This window comes from Bactrocera tryoni, unplaced genomic scaffold, assembly GCF_016617805.1.
Source record: "Bactrocera tryoni isolate S06 unplaced genomic scaffold, CSIRO_BtryS06_freeze2 scaffold_64, whole genome shotgun sequence".
Lineage (NCBI taxonomy): Eukaryota > Metazoa > Arthropoda > Insecta > Diptera > Tephritidae > Bactrocera > Bactrocera tryoni.
Genome location: NW_024396310.1, coordinates 323,436 through 343,815, shown reverse-complemented (window position 1 = coordinate 343,815; position 20,380 = coordinate 323,436). Strand labels below are relative to the sequence as shown.

The following is a 20,380-nucleotide window of genomic DNA, read 5'->3' as shown; positions in this document are numbered from 1 at the left end:
CAAGCAAATAAATAAATGAATATATATTATATACAATGCATTCTTGGCGTAAACGTATTTTAATCAAAATAGTGTAAAAAACGATGAAAACGAAGCAAACGCGTTGACGAACATTCATGCATACTTCGGTGTGCACACCAAAACAAAATACACACATACACAATTTTTGTCTTAATGAATTTACAAAACTATTATTATTATAACAATTATACAATTTACAACATTAAAATAATACGAATGAATGAAAAAATATAAATAAAACATAAAATATATTGAAAATTAAATTTTACTGCATTTTATTTGCGCGAAGTGGTTGAGATTATATAATATTTACATATTTAGGTTATATAGTGGTGTTCATGAAAGTAGTAATGCAACAGCTTCTTGTATTAAATGATCTTTTCTAATATGTATGATTGTAGTGATAAATTTATTTAAGGGATTTAATAATTTGTTGATATAAGTTTTTTGAATTCTCAGTGTTTTTTTTATTCTTAGTGGGTAGAAGAAGGCATTGAGCCACCGAGAAACGTGATTTGATACCTTTACTAAGGAAACCAGAAAGCACCTACAGGGAATCAAAGAAATGGAAAATGATATAATGCTAAAACAAGGAATACTCGGGTAAAATTGACAAAAAACAGTATTAAAGGTGAGAGAAATTATACGACATGTAAAAAACAAGTACAAACTCAAAAATTATAAAAAATAATTTACGCTTGTCGGTTACTACTCTTACAAATCGTAAGAAACTAATATTTTGAGAAGGATCTCGATCCAAAACACACGATCAAAGTAGCTAATCGACCATCAAAAAAGATCGACGCAATGTCCAGGTCAACGCAATCACTGGTTTAGCTAGTGGTCAAGGTGGCATGGACTTGACAGATGTTAAAAATGACACCTAGCGTCGTAAAACTTTACAATTGTGCATGTAATTGCAACATTTTGACTTATTAGCATTAAACAGTTTTCAAATGCTTTATGTTTTATTAATTCAAAAAGCTTTCATTTTATCTGTGGTTCATATGAAAAAGTTATTTAATAACTCCTAAGATATTATTTAAATATTTATATTTAGTATATATTAAAAGATTGCACATAACGAAATATTATTTAAAAAGTTCATAGCGTAAAACAATTGTTTTTGTTTGTTTCTTTCCCGACTCCCTAGAGCTAGTAAACTGAAGAAGACTCACCTAAAAAATATCAGTTTATTGGCGATACAATCGACAGTTTCTTATAAGGAATCATGCGGAGGAAACTTAATAATAATAATTCACTGTTCACAACACCTAAGTTCACTTTAATTGTGCAAGTAATGGCAACAATAGAAAACAACCTTTGATCACTAAAAAAATGATTACTTGAGAAATATAAAAATATTGTATCCTTTTCCGCGCAATTATTTGACAGACTTGCGGAAATCTTTTATAAAAGCGAAACAGAACAAGATGATTTTGGAATTTAAAATTAAAAATTTTGTTGAACGGTCTGAAAGAAATAGCTGATTTATAACGTAAATGTACTAATTTCGTTTGAAAACGGCTTGATTCATTATTTTTAAGAATATTTAAGAAATGTTATTACAAAAAAGTTTGCAACAAATTACTGAAGCTTAAAAAATAATTTCAAGTTAATTTGCAACACTGTGTTCCATTCCCACCTCTGTCACAAATTTTTGCAACACTGCCGAAAAGTAAGTCGTGTTATATATACATACATATACACCGGTTTTAAACAGTAGTTTTAAACAGTTAACTGTGAAAGAAGTGACATATTATCCAAAATTTGAGGAACTATACACATCTTTTAAAGGTCCGGAAAATCCAATCTTAACATAACAAATGCGAGCGCCGCGCAACACTCTTTCAGGATATGTGGAAAAGGCGCACATTAATGCGTTTGAATATGAAAATAAGCGACGCACATTCCACACTTATGGCTATGCATTGGATCCCTCAGTCGAAGTTGCAGACGGTCAAGGATTTGTCGATGATTTACAATCGGCATATGATGATGATGGAAAATTGTATTTGAATCACCGAAACCAAAAAAGAAACGTAAGCAAGATAAAAACGACAATCCAGAGGACATTGAAGGTTTCGTTGGTCCTTGGGGTAAATATCAAGATGAACAATCCATAGCACGTCCAAATGGCCAAGAAAAGGCAGAACTGAAAGAGATTCTTGCCAAAAGACATAGGCGTAATCGCATTGTTGAACATAAGCCATTAGAGGAAAAATCTGTTCTTCACAGTAAGATACTAAAATATTGTTTCTTTGTGTTTAAAGTTTTAATACCTAATTAATTTATTTACAGTCAAAGACGCCTACGATTATCAAGGACGTTCTTACTTACATGCTCCATATGACTTGGGTATTAACTGGCGTTCAACATCCGCTCCAAACAAATGTTTCTTACCAAAATCACATATTCACACTTGGACTGGGCACACAAAGGATATTTCGTCAATTCGGTGGTTCCCTCAAACAGCTCATTTACTGCTTTCGGGCTTAATGGATTGTCGCGTGAAACTGTGGGAAGGGTTCGGCGAGCGACGTTGCGTTCGTACATTCTCAGGACATAGGCAGGCGATCAAGGACATAGCTTGGAACAATAAAGGCACCAAATTTCTTTCCGCTTCCTATGATCGTTATATAAAAATGTGGGATGCCGAAACTGGTGAGGTTATATCACGTTTCACAGCCCGCAAGATGCCCTTTTGCGTCAAGTTCCATCCGGACAGCAACAAGCAACATCTCTTTGTTGCTGGCACACCTGATAAGAAAATTATTTGCGTAAGTATTTTTTTTCACTTCTAAAAATATATATATGTACTAATATTTAATTTTGATCCACAGTGGGACACACGCAGCGGAGATATTGTTCAAGAATATCATCGCCACTTAGGTGCAGTCAACACAATTACATTTGTCGACGAAAATCGACGTTTTGTTACTACCTCGGATGACAAATCGATGCGTATTTGGGAATGGGATATACCAGTCGATATGAAGTACATAGCGGATCCCACCATGCATTCCATGCCGGCAGTGACGCTTGCACCAAATGGCAAATGGTTGGCGTGTCAGTCTTTAGATAATAAAATGGTTATATTCTCCGCGTTAAATCGCTTTAAAATGAATCGTAAAAAGACATATTGCGCTTATACACACACCCTCATGCGTTTGCCATTTCTTGTACATTTATATATATGTACATATATAGCATTTACCGTCTCCATCTCCGCTAACTAAATAACTCATGTCGGGCGAAAAATCTAGCTGACAGGCGTAACCCGAAACCATATGTCCACTGAAGGTCTTACGATTCATTTTAAAACGGTTTAACGCGGAGAATATCACGATTTTATTATCTAAAGACTGACACGCCAGCCATTTGCAATTTGGTGCAAGCGTCACTGCCGGCATGGAATGCATGGTGGGATCTGCTATGTACTTCATATCGACTGGTATATCCCATTCCCAAATACGCATCGATTTGTCGTCAGAGGTAGTAACAAAACGTCGATTTTCATCGACAAATGTAATTGTGTTTACTGCACCCAAGTGGCGATCATATTCCTGAACAATATCTCCGCTGCGTGTGTCCCACTGTGGATTAAAATTAAATATTAGTACATAAATATTTTTAAAAGTGAAAAAATACTTACGCAAATAATTTTCTTATCAGATGTGCCAGCAACAAAGAGATGTCGCTTCTTGTTGTCCGGATGGAACTTGTCGCAGAAGGGCATCTTGCGGGCTGTGAAACGTGATATAACCTCACCAGTTTCGGCATCCCACATTTTTATATAACGATCATAGGAAGCAGAGAGAAATTTGGTGCCTTTATTGTTCCAAGCTATGTCCTTGATCGCCTGCCTATGCCCAGAGAATGTACGAATACAACGTCGCTCGCCGAACACTTCCCACAGTTTCACGCGGCAATCCATTGAGCCCGAAAGCAGTAAGTGAGCTGTTTGAGGGAACCACCAAATTGACGAAATACCCTTTTTGTGCCCAGTCCAAGTGTGAATGTGTGATTTTGGTAAGAAACATTTGTTTGAAGCGGACGTTGAACGCAAACTGACTTGGTTATTAAAGTCATGTGGAGCATGTAAGTAAGAACGACCTTGATAATCGTAAGCGTCCTTGACTGTAAATAAATTAATTAGTTATTAAAACAATCTTAAAACAATTTTTTAGTAACTTACTGTGAAGAACAGATTTTTCCTCCAATGGCTTATCTTCAACAATGCGATTGCGCCTATGCCTTTTGGCAGGAATCTCCTCCAGTTCTGCCTTTTCTTGACCATTTGGACGTGCTATGGATTGTTCATCTTGATATTTACCCCAAGGACCAACGAAACCTTCAATGTCGACTGAGGGATGCAATGCATAGCCATAAGTGTGGAATGTGCGTCGCTGATTTTCAAATTCAAATGCATTAATGTGCGCCTTTTTCACATATCCTGAAAGAGTGTTGCGCGGCGCTCGCATTTGTTGTTTTAAGTTTGGATTTTCCGGACCTTTAACAGGTGCGTAAAGTTCTTCAAATTTTGGATATATGTCACTTCTTTCACAGTAGGATCAATTGTGGACGATACATCAACGGCGTTCATCGGCACAACTTCAGGAGCTGCGCAAACGGCGAGGGATTTAGCAATCGACTGTCCGGGGTCGTATATTACGTATAGAGAACCTATATTTATAGAGAAGGTCCAACAACGGACAAGCGTGTGAACTGTCAAAAGCTAACAAAATGCGATGAGCGTGTTTCACCACAGCTAGCTCAGAAGTAGAAATATTAACAGTGGCGCGTGAACAGAGCTGAGCATTTAATGAAAATTTTGCTCAGAAATATACATTGTTGGCCTTTTGCTTATATTTGTATACGTTTACATGCCATCATATTAATTGATATAATTATCATTTTGCAAATTTTTATGAATACATATATGCAAAACTGATAACATTTTAATTAACTTATGCTATTTTCAAAATATATATTTGTAGTTAGATTAGATTAGATTTATTTATGAGGAATGCACCGCGATCTTTGGTCTATTGTGCCCTCTCCTAAATCACATGGTCTCACTTAGCCCCAGCGCATCGATGAAATCCAATATTCTACTGGGTGCTAGTGAGTCGATGCAATCCCTGTCCGGAAACATGGATCCGAGGACCTTAATCCTGCGTCTGCAGACTGCTGTGCAGTCGATCAGCAGGTGTTCCGGTGTTTCAGGCTCCATGTCGCAGAACCGGCAGTTAGTGCAAGAAGATAGGCCCATGTTATTAAATGCCTATTTAACTTGCAGTGGCCAGTATAAAATGCGACCAAGAGCCTAAGCTTATTCTTGGGGAGGTTGATTACAACTTTGAATCTGCTCATGTTGTACCCTCCCATTAGCAACCTGGCATGCCGCATGCCATGAGTTCGTTGCCAATACTGCTTTCTGCCCACTCCCTCTTCTTTGCGAAGTAGCTCCTTTATGGTATGGGGACCCACCCCTGTAAAGGGTTCAGGACTTACCATTTTGGTGGAGGCTGCGGAGCGAGCGAGCTCATCTGCCAGTTCGTTACCGGCTATTCCTTTGTGACCTGGCACCCAAATTAGGTGCACCTGGTTTCTTTCCGCAAGTTTGTTCAACCTTTCTCTGCACTCCTGCACTCGCTTTTAGTGCTGCTTGACTATCGCTAAGTATGGCTATCCGCTCATTGCGATAGTTGCGATGGAGGTTTATCTCTATGCACCGACTTATGGCAAAGACTTCCGACTGGAAAATGCTCGGAAACTCCCCCATAGGTATGGAGAGCTTGGTGGATGGACCCGCGATCCCTGCACCAATTCCCTCCGACATTTTTGAGCCGTCGGTGTGCCACCTCAAAGTGCTGTTCCTCAGCAGCAGTTCAAGGGTGGAGTTGTTCCACTCATCCTTGCTTCCGAGGGTGACCTTAAACTTCTTAGTGAAGTTAACCGTTTTGGTAGTGCTGTCCTTCGGGAGGAGGGCGATTGGTATATTGCCACTTATCTTTTCCATCCTCTGGGACGAGATTACCTTTTCTTTGCCAAACCCTTCTGCCGTTATTTGCAGAAGCGTGCTCTTGGCTACCTGGCCGATAACCAAGTGAAGCGGTGTGAGTTCCAGCAGGGCCTCCATGGCTGCCGTTGGGCAGGTGCGCATTGCGCCCGTCATGCAGACTCATGCTAGCCGCTGCAACTTCGTTAATTTAATTCCTACCGAAGTCTGCGACGCTATTGAGGCCCAGGCTACTGCTCCGTACGTGATTATCGGTCGCACTATCATGGTGTACAACCACCTAACAATCCTAGGCTTACAGCCCCAGGACTTACCCGTCAGCCGATTCCACACCATTAATGCCTTTGTTGCTTTGACCAAGATCAGGTCCACGTGCTGCTTCCACCGCAAAGTGGAGTCTAGCGTGAGACCAAGGTATTTGACCTTATTGGTCATCTCTATCATCACTCTGCCTCCTAATGTGAGGTTCCTGAGACCGGGTAGGGACCTGCGTCTCGTGAACGGGACAATGGTCGTCTTGGAGGGGTTGATGTTCAAAAGCGCAAAGCATCACCTCCCCGTTCTCTAGAGAACTCTCTATCTCAGAGGTTAGCTGGTCCAGAGCAGTACTGGTAGATCTGCCCGCTCTGTACGCATGCTGAGCCGCATGCAGAGGTGCCCTCTTCAGCGCTTTCGACCTTATGTCATGGTCCACGATCTTCTCCATGGTTTTTAGCAGCAAAGAAGTCAGACTGATTGGCCTGAACGATTTCACCAATGAGTAATCTTTCCTTCCTACTTTGGGTATGAAGATCACCTTCGCTGTCCTCCATACTTCAGGGATATACGCCATTGCGAGACTCTCTCGCAGCAGCCGAACCAGGTATGGCAGTAAAAACTGCTCCCCCTGCTGTAACAGCGCTGGAAAGATGCCATCCAGTCCCGGAGACTTGAATCTCTCAAACGAGGCCATTGCCCACCTGATCGAGTCCGCCGTATACAACTGCTTGGCTATCCTCCAGTCCTCGCGGGATGGCCTGTGTTCGATCACGGGTAGACACTGGTCTTCCCGAATAGTCTCCGGGAAGTGCGCCCGCAGAAGCTCCGCAGCTCTGTCTTCTGCGCTGGTCGTAAAAGTCCTGTCACCTCTTTTTATAGCTATTACTACGTCAGTCGTACCTCTAGCCAGAGCTTTATGCAGCCGAGCCGCTTCTGGTGTGGAGGAGACATTTTCGCAGAATCTTCTGAAGCTTGCCTGCTTTGCAGAAATAATCTCCTTATTATATAAGGTGAGGTGGCTTCTATATTCTTCCCAGACCCCCGTACGTTTCGCCTTGTTAAATAGGCTCCGTACTTTTTTCCGGAGGTCTGCCAGTTTCTTTGACCACCTGGTACAGTTTCGACTGACTGTGGGCACTCTTAGAGGGCAGCTGCCATGATAGGCATTAATAACAGCCCCGTTCAGCTCCGTTAGCCTACTCTCAATTCCTGGGGCTGAAACGCTTCTATCAGTCTGCCCCTCTTGCTTAATTCCTCGCTTAGTATCTCTCGGAAGGTATCCCAGTTCGCCTTCTGAGGGTTGCGTCTGGGGGGAAGTTGTCAGACCTCTAACTTTAGCCTGAACCTTGCAATCCTGTGGTCTGACAAAGAGAGCTCCGTTGAGACTCTCCATTGTGAGACCAATCCGTTTGCGTGCTCATTGCTCAAGGTGATGTCGAGCACCTCCCTCCTGCTTATAGTTATGAATGTGGGCTCACACCCTACATTCTCTATCGCTAAGCTATTACCTAATATGTACTCTAAAAGAGATTCACCTCTTGTGTTGCAATTAGTACTGCCCCATTCTAGGTAGTGGGCGTTCGCATCACAGCCAATGATGAGGGGAAGCCTGTGTCTTCGGCAATGCTCCACCAGCTTTTCTATCACTACCGGGGGTGCCGTGGATGCCTCCCCTGGAAAATATGCTGAAGCCAGTACGAAGTCCTTGCCTTCGAAGTCCCTCTCTTGCACCGCCACCAGATCCTTCGTCAGGAACTCTGAAATACAGAAGAATTCAATGTTATGACCACTATGCAAGCTCTAGGTCTCTCGCTAGAGAGATCCCAGATTACCATGTTGCACTCCAACTTGAGGCCTTTAACCTCTCCTCTATGGACCCAAGGCTCTTGGATCAGCAGGAAACCCAGTTTATCCGCTGTGAACCTGCTCGCTATGACAGCTGACGCTGCCGCCGCGTGATGCAGGTTCACCTGGGCAATTTCCGTGTTGACGGTCACTACAGTAGTGGTTCGAGGAGGAGCAAATCCTCATCCCCGCCGTCAACCGCACTGCCGTCCAGTGGGTCTCCTAGCCCCTCAAGGAGTTTCTGCGTGGAGGGTAGCTCTGCTCCCTGGCCGCAGGAACTGACATCCGGATGGGCATAGCCTGCCCATCCCTGCTCACGCTGGGCTTACTCACAACCTCATCTACCTGCATACTTTCTGCTTCCGGGGCCGCTACAGTCGCTGCCTGTTTTGCGGTGCCCCCTCTCTCCTGAGCCGAAGCCTTGTCATCTCCCTTGCTCCCGGTGGCTGCCGGCTTGTGGAGCCGCATTACCACCGTGCTGTACCTGTAATACAGGCGGAAGCCAGCTGCTCGGACGTACTTGTACGACTCATCGTCTATGTACAAGTACAATCTCCAAACGTTGATATCCCCTAGCTTCTCTAGCTCGCTGCTGACGACACGCCAGGCTGCGATACTGAGGCCCAGGTTTTGGTTCTTCATCAACCCTAGGGCGAACTCGTATGGCTTGTCGCCGCACCGGGAGAGGAACATTGTCATGCTGTGCATGATTGGAACGTCCTCCGCCTTTTTCGCGCAAAGGACGGGACCCTTTCAGCCGTCCAGCTTTGGGGCGACCAGCCGCAGCCGGTTGGCGGATCTCTCGTCCTTACAGTCAATCTGTATCATACCTCCCTTGAAGTCAACTCCAAGGAAGGACGCCGCGTAGTCGTCTCCTCTGAAAACCTCATCCATTATGAGCCTCACCTCATCGAGCAGCCGCGCCGGGTAGTTTTGAGGAAGTACAGCCATGCGGATGACTTTAACAGTATCCGCATATCTGCGCCTCCTCTCCTCCTCCCGGTGTGGAGCTGGTACGGATGGTTGACTACCGGCTTTCCTGGTGCTGCCGCCCTTGATTCTTTTGGAACTGGGGGGCTCCTGCGGCGTGAGCTGGCCGCTCTTCCGCTTCGGTGTTTGGGCGTGGGTGTCCGTGGGCGCTGCCTTTCCGTCGCCACGCCTTGCGGTCCGTGTTGTGCTGACCGGGCCTCGGTTGCTAGTGCCGCTGCCTTGCGTGCGAGCTGATACGGCCCTGTTGCGCTTCTTTACTGGGGATGCATTGCTCCCTTCCTTCCGTCCTCTTGCCATAGCTTCTGCCTCCTCGGGAGTCTTCCCGTCCCGGAGATAACGCAGGTACCACTTCATGCTGGCACCACTCATACCCTTCCTGTGCGGGTCATCACACCCGCCGGGTTTTCCAGCTGCTGGGAGAGGGCGTTGCCCACCTCTTAGCAGCTTCTTCCGCTTAGCTCCCTGACCCTCTTTGCCTACGCTTCTTACCTTCTCTTTGTCCGTGGTCGTTGTCCTGGGTCGTTGCCTTGTAGTTGGGTTGTTTGTTGTGGTTTTGTTATTTTCGTTCATCCTTGTCTTACGACCCTTGGCTCAGCAGGGTGAGCTGTCATCCAATGGGCACGAAAGTCGCATAACACCCTGGATTAGGAGGCGGTAGCTCTTGGTTGACGCACGCATGCGGTGCCCGACATCCTGCCTGAGCAGTGCCCTTCAGCACCACCCACACCGGCTGGGGGATACCGAGTATGCCTTGCGCCTAAGCCCCTACACCGCGGCAAGGTGCCTACCATTCACAGAGGTTAATGTGTGAATAACAGTTAATTTTTAAATATTTCTTATGTTTGGTAATGTAATACAATTTCATATATGAATGTTTTTATATACATATGTATATGAGATACTATCATAATATCCTAAAAAACTTAATATATTACAATATCATTGTATGTAAATTACATTTCTTCATTTAAATTTTCATACGCATCTACATATTAGCACATAATTACATACATACATACATATGTAAGTACAATTCAAATTCTAATCGTGACGTTATCATTTATCAGTAAAAAGTGTGCGCGCACTGCTCTATATGTAAGTTAGCAACACTAAAGTCAACTGCGATAAGCAGAATAATGCTGGATAAGCAATTAACTATTCAACATCCGGCACACGCGGAATAACGAGACACATCAATAGTGCTAGCATAACTACTTTTTTAGTTATAAATAATTGTTAATAAAAACTGTGTTTGAGTCTTAGCAGAACATTCGACAATAAAGGTCATTTTGACCAAAAATATAAATTTTTTTAGATATGGTTTTTGGTCCATAAGTGGGCGACGCCACTCCCATTTTCAATTTTTTAAAAAAGCCTGGGTGCAGCTTCCTTCTGCCATTTCTTCCGTAAAATTAAGTGTTTCTGACGTTTTTTGTTAGTCGGTCAACGTACTTTTAGCGATTTTCAACATAACCTTTGTAAGGGAGGTGGGCGTGGTTATTATCCGATTTCTTCCATTTTTGAACTGTATATGGAAATGCCTGAAAGCTGAAACGACTCTATGGTTGACATAGCTATAGTAGTTTCCGAGATATGTACAAAAAATTTAGTAGGGTGCGGGGCCACGCGTTCCAACCCACAAAACTACCATAGCAACCAACAAAACCTTAATCACTCTAACATCCAACAACATTCAAATCGGAATCCAAAACAAATTTAGTCAACAATATCAGTAACAAAACCAGAATCTATATAGTCCACAGCAAAACATTACTCCTCCTAGACCCCCCTAAATCACCTCAACCGATGGACGTGGGACAAGAGCCGTAAATAAATTATTAGACGACGGTATCATACGACAAATAAGATCACCCTATAACTCACCTGTATGGGTAGTGCCTAAAAAAGAGGACGCGTCTGGCAGAAACAAATTTAGAATGGTTATAGATTACAGGAAGCTAAACGCAGTATTTTCTCTGTGATTAATTTAAAAAGCGGTTTCCATCAAATTCCTCTTAAGGAAGAGGAGCATTTTCGGTGAACAATGGGAAATACGAGTTCCCCCGACATCCGTTTGGTATGAAAAATTCCCCAGCCATATTTCAACGGACGCTTGACGACATACTAAGACAACACATAGGCAAAATATGCTATATATACATAGACGAAATAATTATATTTAGTAGAGACGAAAAATCACACCCCGAACACATAGACACAATTTTTGATACCCTCAGTAAAGCAAACATGAAGGTTCAAATCGATAAATGCGAATTCTTCAAAAAGCAGGTCGAATTCCTTTGATTCGTTGTATCTTCCAAAGGAATTTCTACAAACCCTTCCAAAGTACAATCAATATCAATATCAAATTTTCCATACCCCCAGACGATCAAGGACTTACAATCATTCTTAGGCTTATCCGCATATTATAGAAGATTTATCAAAGATTACGCCAAATGAGCCAAGCCACTTACATCCCTTCTTAGAGGTGAGAAAGGAAGAAAGTCGAATAGAGCCTCGAAAAAAATCTAAATAAATCTAAATGAGGAAGCCAAATCTGCATTCAACCAAATGAAATCCACACTGACATCTAAAGACGTAATTTTACAATATCCTGATTACAAGAAAGAATTTGACCTAACTACAGACGCCTCAAAGTATGCCATAAGCGCCGTTTTAGAGCAAAATGGCAAACTTTGTATCAAGAACATTGAATCAGACAGATAATGTAAAGTATAGAGAAGGTGCAGGTTCGACTGCGAACATTTGATAGATTCAGATGGAGGAATTCGCCGCATTTGTTAACATTGTAGGTCGGAATTCGCCCCGCAATTTTAACATTTTTAACAGTTCTCCACATATTCAACAAAGAATATGAGAGAAAGAAATATATGTATGTATTTTCGGCATATGATGGCATGGCATATATGCCAAAGCAGATAATATGAAGAGAGATAAATATATTAACATGCCCATGACGATTTTCGTTTTGCTTGTTTATATTTTCTTTCATTTTGAAGAGCGAAAAATGTGTAAAAAACACACCTCTCACACAGAGAACATAAACAAATTTTTTATGTTCTTGTCTCACATGCCCAAGAATATGAAGAGACATAAATATACATATGTATGCATGCTCCTTATGATGCTCCCAACAACAGCATTGTGATATTTTCATGCTTCAATTTTTCTTTCAACTTGGGAATCGCAATGTATGCAAATATGTATGCTTTTGCGTTTTGCCGTCGGCAATTCAATATTGACATGTAAATATAATTATGATATGAGTATATTTTGTATGAATGCATGCATAGTAATATTTATAGTCAATTTGGACTTGCATATTTAATAATTTTCTTTGATTTTTACATAATATACTATTCTAATAAATATTTTTATATTATATTTCCTACTAATAAAAATTAAATTTATCACAGCAATATATACATACATGTATGTACATCTTCTATCATATCAATCTTATGTCTCTGCACATGCTCATATCATAATCTTATTATGTACATACATATGTATGTATACGCATGATTTTATCACTTACCAATATAATGTATAACATGCGCGCGCATTGATCTGCATGTTCATACATTCATATATATTTATATGTATGTACATACATATATTTGCATACACTTCCGAACAAATAATGCACACGCATACAAACATACATATGCGTACACATGTGAATATGTCACCAACAAAAAATTTAAGCATTGTTCTACAAAAACAACAATTGTCTAAATAGCAAAAGCACCACAAGTCAATATGGCAGCCGAATTGGCGAAGGCCAAATGTAGTAAATTTTACAACAAAAACGATTTCATTCATAAACGCAGGCGCATATGCCACAAGCGACCTCCCTTCATTCATAAAAACAGACGCCGTAACATCTCCCCGAGCATGCCTTTGCCTACAAGTGTCTTTTCGCGACGATGGCAAAAGCTAAAAATCATAAATTGAACAACTTTCTGATGCTTCTTCACAGAAAGAAGTGACAAAAGTGGCAACATAGCCGTTGTCGATTTACAATATTTGTCTAAAATATTTTTCCGTGACTCGCAAAAATCTGCGTCGATATGTATTCACGCTCATACATCTTCATACATATTTACGCTGGTTTGTAGGCGGAGCTGTACAGCGGCAAGGGAAGCGGTGACAATCGGCGGGCATTAGTTTATTTTTTCGGCACAGCTTGGATTTTCTATCATCACATAAGTGCTAAACCAATGAGCGCGACAAATATAAAAATACACACGTTCTTAGGGACACAGTTACTAAGCCAGCTGCGCAACTACATAACTGTGTCCATAAGAACGTGTGTATTTTAATATTTGACAGATGTCGCTTGCAGTCCGTCGTGCTCAATTTGTTCAGCACTTGACTCTTTGACAAAACGCAAGTTTCGGCCATTGGTTGACCGTGACAACGGAGATGCGAAAGAAGCGTGCGACACTTGTTACTATGAATGTATGGACATATGTACATATGTATATGGCTCGCATTTGCTTTCGTAAACATACAGACAAATGTGCCAAAGAAATAATATATGTATGTACATATGCACATATGCATGTGTCATAGAAATTCTATTGGTACAAATATGGAAATGATAACGAAATAATGCGAATATGCATATTTCATGAAGGTCATTAATTTTTTTTAAGAAATGAAGTTCATTTGACACATCGTCGCTATGTAATAGACGAAAGAAACATAACTTTTTTGAAATAATTAAAAAATTAAAAAATAAAATTAATTATTTTTTATCGAATTTTTTACAATTTTGTAAAAAATTAAAATTTTTACAATTTTTCTGAAAAAAATGGTTCATATGATACAAGATCACGCATATGGATGTGTCTCAGAGAATGCTTCTTTACATTCTTTGTGTGACTTTGCATATTTTTCTTCAAAGCATTTCTCTTTATTCATTCTCACATGAAATCAGTCGTTTTACATATATTTCTGCCACTGCACGTGCTCAATTCTGCTAAATAGCCAGAGCTCGAATTCCTTCATCTGATTCTATCAGCTCTGTTAGCCGCGCAATCGAAACGTCATACATATTTCGATTTGCACCTTCTCTATGTTTTTAAGTTCTCTGCTCTATACTTTACATTCTCTGATTAAACATCTTCTGGTGTTTGTTCTGAGAAAGAAGTAAAAAAGTGGCAACATAGCCGTTGTCGATTTACAATATTTGTCAATTCTAAAATATTTTTCCGTGGCTCGCAAATATCAGCGTCGATATGTATGCAAGCTCATACGTATGCATACATATTTACGCTAGTTTGTTGGCAAAGGTGTTACAGCGGTAAGGGCAGCGGCGACAATCGGCGATCGTTTGTTAGTTTCTTTCGGCACAGCTCGGATTTTCTACCAACAATACAATGTTGTGGCGCTTTGTCGTCGCGTCAGTGCTTTTGAAAAAACGTGAGTTTCGGCTATTGCTTGTCCGTGACAACGGTGATGCGACACATGCGTGCGACACTTGTTAATATGAATGCATGTATGTACATACTTATGTATGTGGCTCCATTTGCTGTCGTAAACATACAGACAAATGTGCCGAAGAAATAATATATATATGTATGTATATGCCATAGAAATTCTATTGGTACAAATATGGAAATGATAACGAAATAATGCGAATATGCATATTTCATGAAGCTCATCAATTTTCTTTGAAGAAATGAAGTTCATTTTGAACAACTTCACTTTGTAATAGTCGAAATAAATATAATTTATTTGAAATATTTATTTATTTAAAATTTAAAAATTAAAATTAAACAGAAATAAAATTAAAATTATTTTTACCTAATTTTTCTCGATTTTGTAAAAAAAAAATTAAAATTTTTACCATTTTTCTGTGTGGCTTTGTATATTTTTCTTCAAAGCATTTCTCTTTACTCATTCTCGCATGAATTCAGTCGTTTTACATACATATATTTCTGCCATTGGAACGTGCTCATTTCTGCTAAATAGCAGCAAGAATGGTGAATTCCGTACTTCAATCTTATAAGTTCTCTTAGCCGTCCAATCGACCTTCATATAGAATTCAATTTGCACCTTCTCTATGTTTTAAGTTCTCTGGGTCAGGAGATGCTGCAAATTTGATTTTTTAAAATATTTAACTATTTTTTTGAACGATTCCAACACTTCTGCAAGTTCTGTGCTGGCAGAGAACGACTTGTCCAAAACATTGTTAAACAAATGGCTGCTACAATTGTTTTGTAAGGCTTTTAAGATATTTGTTCCTTTATCCGTTACAAACGTAATTTTTTCAATATTCGAAATATCAAATTCATTGAATAAACTTTTAAGTTTTTTTAAGATGTTTTCGCCTGTTGCACTTTCGAAATCCATTGATTTCATTCCCAAAATTAGGTCCAAGAATTTGAAATCCTTTTGGTAGTGGAATGTTACTCCTAAAAAGTTGCGCTTTACAAAGTTGTCCGACCACATATCAATTGTTGCTGACGCGCCACCACTGCTCACAATCTTATTGATTTCAGCCTTTAATTCTTCCTTCTTTTCATTGGCGCACTTCGAGACCTTACCTGAAATGGTTGTTGGATCCGGTAGCATGTCTTCCACGTCGTCGTGCTCGCCATAAGTTGCACCGATCTTAATAAAAAAACTTTACTTCAGTTTAACAAACCCAGAACCGCGCACAGCTGAAAATGGCCGACAGTCTTCTGTTATCCAATTTGCGCATTTTTCAATGGTCTCAGTTTTGTCCAGCGGTGCGACAGTTTTTAAACTTTGGGATTGCTTTAAGTTTTTGCAGCAGATGTGCCTATTTAAATTTGACGTTTGACTTGCGTTGTATTTTAACACATTGCGACATGTGCGGCAGAAAACAAATTCCTTTAATGTACTGTTGTCCGGTTTTACTATTTCAGTGAGTATATTCTTGCGCTGGCCAGATAATGTGTACATTCCGTTTGCTATGTTGTCAGCGACATAATTATGCTATTTAATACTTATAATTATTATTATTATTATTTAAGCCACCGGTTATTGAGACAAACTGCAACTGGGGCATTTGCTATCATAATATAATCACTTACGCAAAGGCGTAGGGTAGGTAGGTTCGAGCTAATGTAGCGCATGCTTTGAGGTCTTGAAAAATTTATTTTATCATTTGCGAAATGCCATCAAGTAGGAAGCTGATGTTGAAAAAAAAAGGATAATGATCCTTGTTTTTACAAATGTATTTTTGGGAAAAATAAGATAATAAAAAGGATAAAGGTCCTTTTTTTACAAATGTATTTCTGGGAAAAATAAGATAATAAGAAAAGGAGAAAGATCTTTTTTTTACAAATGTATTTCTGGGAAAAATAAGAATTCATAATTTTGGACTACTATATAATAATTGTGGCATAAATTTTGTATACCAATTAAAATAATAAATTTAAAATCAGCAATGATATATTCCCCATCGAACCACCCGGTATAACCAAACAGTATGATTGTGATCGAGCTGAATGTAAGCAGCATTCTCGAACATTCTTTGCTGCTCACACAAGGCGCTCGATCGAGAAAAATCATTACGAAACAAGCAACAGTGTTGGAACTGAATGTTCGCTTTGAGCACGCCCGCTTTCGATCATTCACTTTTGTTGAAGCAAAGTTTTCCGTCACAAAAAATCTGAGTCTATGATCGGGTATGATTGAAAAAATTGTGATCGTTGCAGCTCTCTGGTGTGTATGGCATTCCCCCACAAATAATGCATACAAAACATACATACTTATATGCGTTTACATGTAGATATGTCACCCGCAAAAATTACGAATATTGTTCTACATAAACAACAATGGTTTCAAATAGCCTCAGCAGCGTCACAAGTCAAAATGGCAGCCAAACAGTCGATGCCCAAATTTGTAGAAAACACCTAACCACAATATTTTCATTCACGAACGCAAGCGTACTTTCAACAGGCAAACTTGCTTCATTCAAAACAAACCCCATTACATCTCCTCGAGCATGCCTTTGCCAACAAGCGTCTTTTTCGCGACGATGGCAAAAGCTCAAAATCATAAATTTAACAATTTCTGGCATTTGTATGGAAAGGAAAAAGTGACAACCCCGCAAATATAAGTATTCAAATATATTAGAATAAAATTGACAACATAGTCAAAGAAAATATTCAATTTTCCTCTGATTTATATGTACAGTGAATCCTGGTTGAGTAGTACTCACGCTTAAATGAAAATCATTCCTCTTAACTGTCTATATCTAGCTGCTTAAAAGAACTTATTGTTTTAAGTACACTGATTAAGTATCCGCACTCGCTTATGTGCCATATTATATTTTTATTTTTAACAAACCACAAAAATTCTGTATTTTGATTATGGCACATTAAAGCTTCGCCATTGGATGCCCGCGTCAACGGAAATTTCGCATGAAGCATTGAATGTACATATTTACATACATTTGTTGCATGTAGACAAATTTACAAATAGTATGGTTCTTTTGTATTTGTTTACATGCAAACATAATTATATATGGGTAATGTGCGACCGCTTGGTCTTCTAACATGATATCGAGTTAAGCTTATTGAATTATATATTTGCAAAGATTTAATGGAATTTATCATAAAATAGCTTAATTTTAAAATATATACTATGTACATACTTATGTATGTGATTTCATAACAAATATATGTACAGTGGCGGACAAAAGTCTACATACACCGCTTGTATTTGTTGTGTAGAAAGTACAATCACTTTTTTGAAAAATGGAGGTACACAGTTTTATTTTAAATCCTTTTATAATGACATATACCAAAAAAAAAATCCATTACCTAACTTAATATAAAAAGGTTATGGTGGAAAAACCCAAAAACGTTCTTGACAAAAGTCTACATACAAGACCGGTTTCTTAGCAGGTAGATCGATATTCTGTGTTGCTATAAGGATAAAGTACCGTTTTTTTCCATATTTTTTCCTTTATTATGTAGTCTGATTTGCTGGTATTTAATTTAGTTGTGGTTTAATCACTTAAGCATCAACAATGGCTCCTCGAAAAGAAATTTCTATTGACGTAAGAAACCTTGTTGTACAGCACAGAAATGAGAACAAATCTTATGGCGAAATTTCAAAAATTTTAAATTTAAGTCGTCCAACAGTACAGACCATAGTTAAAAACTATGAAAAAATGGCTACTGCTCTGGCAAAATTAGCCGAAAACATAGCAAGCTCATCAAATAAGTCTGTCCATCCAAGAACAATTCGAAGAGCTCTGAACAATAACGTACTTCACAGTAGAGCACCTCGTAAAAAGGATCTTATTTCTGAAAAATCGTAAACTTCGCTTAGAGTTCGCCAAAGCACATTTGGACAAGAGAATGGATTTTTGGTCAAAAAGTTTTGTTTACAGACGAATCGAAGTTTAATATATTCGGCAGCGATGGAAGGGCAAAAGTTTGAGAAAAAAAACACTGCACTAAATCCGAAAAATATAGTACCAACAGTAAAGCATGGTGGCGGCAACGTAATGGTGTGGGGAGCTGTTGCAGGCATCTGGAGTTGGAAAGCTTGCTTTTATTGAGGGTAATATGGATCGGTTTAAATACAAGGCATTATTGGAAGCTAATCTGAAGCCTTCAGTGGATAGTTTGGAGCTTGGTGCAGGCTGGATCTTTCAACAGGATAACGATCCAAAGCTAATACGGCCCATATTGTCAAGGATTGGTTGTTTTATCACGCTCCAAAGCAACTACACACACACCACCTCAAAGTCCAGATTTGAATGTTATTGAACATGTCTGGGAAATTTTAGAAAGAAAAAAATTAAAAATCAGATTTCCAGCTCTGCAGTACTCAAAGAACGCAGAATTGACAAATTTAGTAGCTTCGATGCCACGACAGCTTCAGGCTGTTATTGATGCAAACGGTGGACCAACTAATTACTAAAAAATCAGGTTACCTAATGTTAACCACAGAGTTTTCGCTCTAAGATAAGTTATGTATGTACTGTATGTAGACTTTTGTCAATCCTGAATTAACGTTTTTTTTTGTCATAGCTTTACTAGTTCATGTTAAAAAATGGATTTTTTTGTTTGTCATGATAAGGAAATATATTTGAAATAAACTGTATCATTAAATTTTCCAATAAACTTTTTTAAATTTATTTTTTATTTTTATAAATTATATGCAGCATCGTTTGCGCATAGTAAAAAAAGGGAATCTCTAAGTGTACATTCCTTAATTATTGGAATTACCATTATTTTCTCATTTAAAACTGAAAATGCTCAATTCTGCTTTTTTCGTGTCCCCTGATGTTAAGTGGTGAAACACGCTCATCCTAATCAGTAAATATCCCAAAATTGAAATATCGCTAAATTTTCACATCGTAAACTATAAATATACGTTCTCTGCTTTCTCTATACGTTCTCTGATATACGTTTCGTTGAAGGCTTAAAAATAAATTCAAGTTACTTTGCAACACTGTGCTTCCCCGCTTCATATCGTAAATTTTTACAACATTGTAGAAATGTCAGTCGCGTTTACTATATATACCATGGTTGTAAACAGCTAACATTCATTTGTGCTCTTATTATTTTAGGACGAGTTTGATTACAAAGCGTTAATATTATTTTAAAGTGAAAATATATTAAAACGAGCAACATGTTGCTTAAAATTTTTACCATTTTCTGTGTGGCTCTGTATATATTTCTTCAAAGCATTTCGCATTACTGATTCTCGCATGAATTCAGTCGTTTTACATACATATATTTCTGCCAGTGAAACGTGCTCATTTCTGCTAAATAGCAGCAACAATGGTAAATTCCGTACTTCAATCTTATAAGTTCTCTTAGCCGTCCAATCGACCTTCATATAGAATTCAATTTGCACCTTCTCTATTTTTTAAGTTCTCTGGGTCAGGAGATGCTGCAAATTTGATTTTTTAAAATATTTAACTATTTTTTTGAACGATTCCAACACTTCTGCAAGTTCTGTGCTGGCAGAGAGAACGACTTGTCCAAAACATTGTTAAACAAATGGCTGCTACAATTGTTTTGTAAGGCTTTTAAGATATTTGTTCCTTTATCCGTTACAAACGTAATTTTTTCAATATTCGAAATATCAAATTCATTGAATAAACTTTTAAGTTTTTTTAAGATGTTTTCGCCTGTTGCACTTTCGAAATCCATTGATTTCATTCCCAAAATTAGGTCCAAGAATTTGAAATCCTTTTGGTAGTGGAATGTTACT

The 20,380-nt window shown here is 39.1% G+C and overlaps 1 protein-coding gene across 1 annotated transcript; it reads right to left on the bottom strand.

Moving 5' to 3' along the window:
- Positions 1–3,119: 3,119 nt before the first annotated feature.
- LOC120781354 (pre-mRNA-processing factor 17-like) lies at positions 3,120–4,616 on the bottom strand. Its single transcript, XM_040113558.1, has 3 exons — positions 4,220–4,616; positions 3,677–4,161; positions 3,120–3,617 (listed from the first exon to the last, which is right to left on the bottom strand). The coding sequence occupies exons 1-3, from the start codon at positions 4,503–4,505 to the stop codon at positions 3,210–3,212; spliced, it is 1,179 nt and encodes a 392-aa protein (XP_039969492.1). The 5' UTR covers positions 4,506–4,616; the 3' UTR covers positions 3,120–3,209.
- Positions 4,617–20,380: the final 15,764 nt, after the last annotated feature.

What these genes read in the sequence shown, in the direction of transcription:
- LOC120781354 (XM_040113558.1), bottom strand. Translation starts at nt 4,505, where the DNA reads ATGCGAGCGCCGCGCAACACTCTTTCAGGATATGTGAAAAAGGCGCAC. An exon ending in GGAAAAATCTGTTCTTCACA is followed by an intron (nt 4,162 to 4,219) that starts GTAAGTTACTAA and finishes ATTTATTTACAG; the next exon opens with TCAAGGACGCTTACGATTAT. An exon ending in CTGATAAGAAAATTATTTGC is followed by an intron (nt 3,618 to 3,676) that starts GTAAGTATTTTT and finishes TTTAATCCACAG; the next exon opens with TGGGACACACGCAGCGGAGA.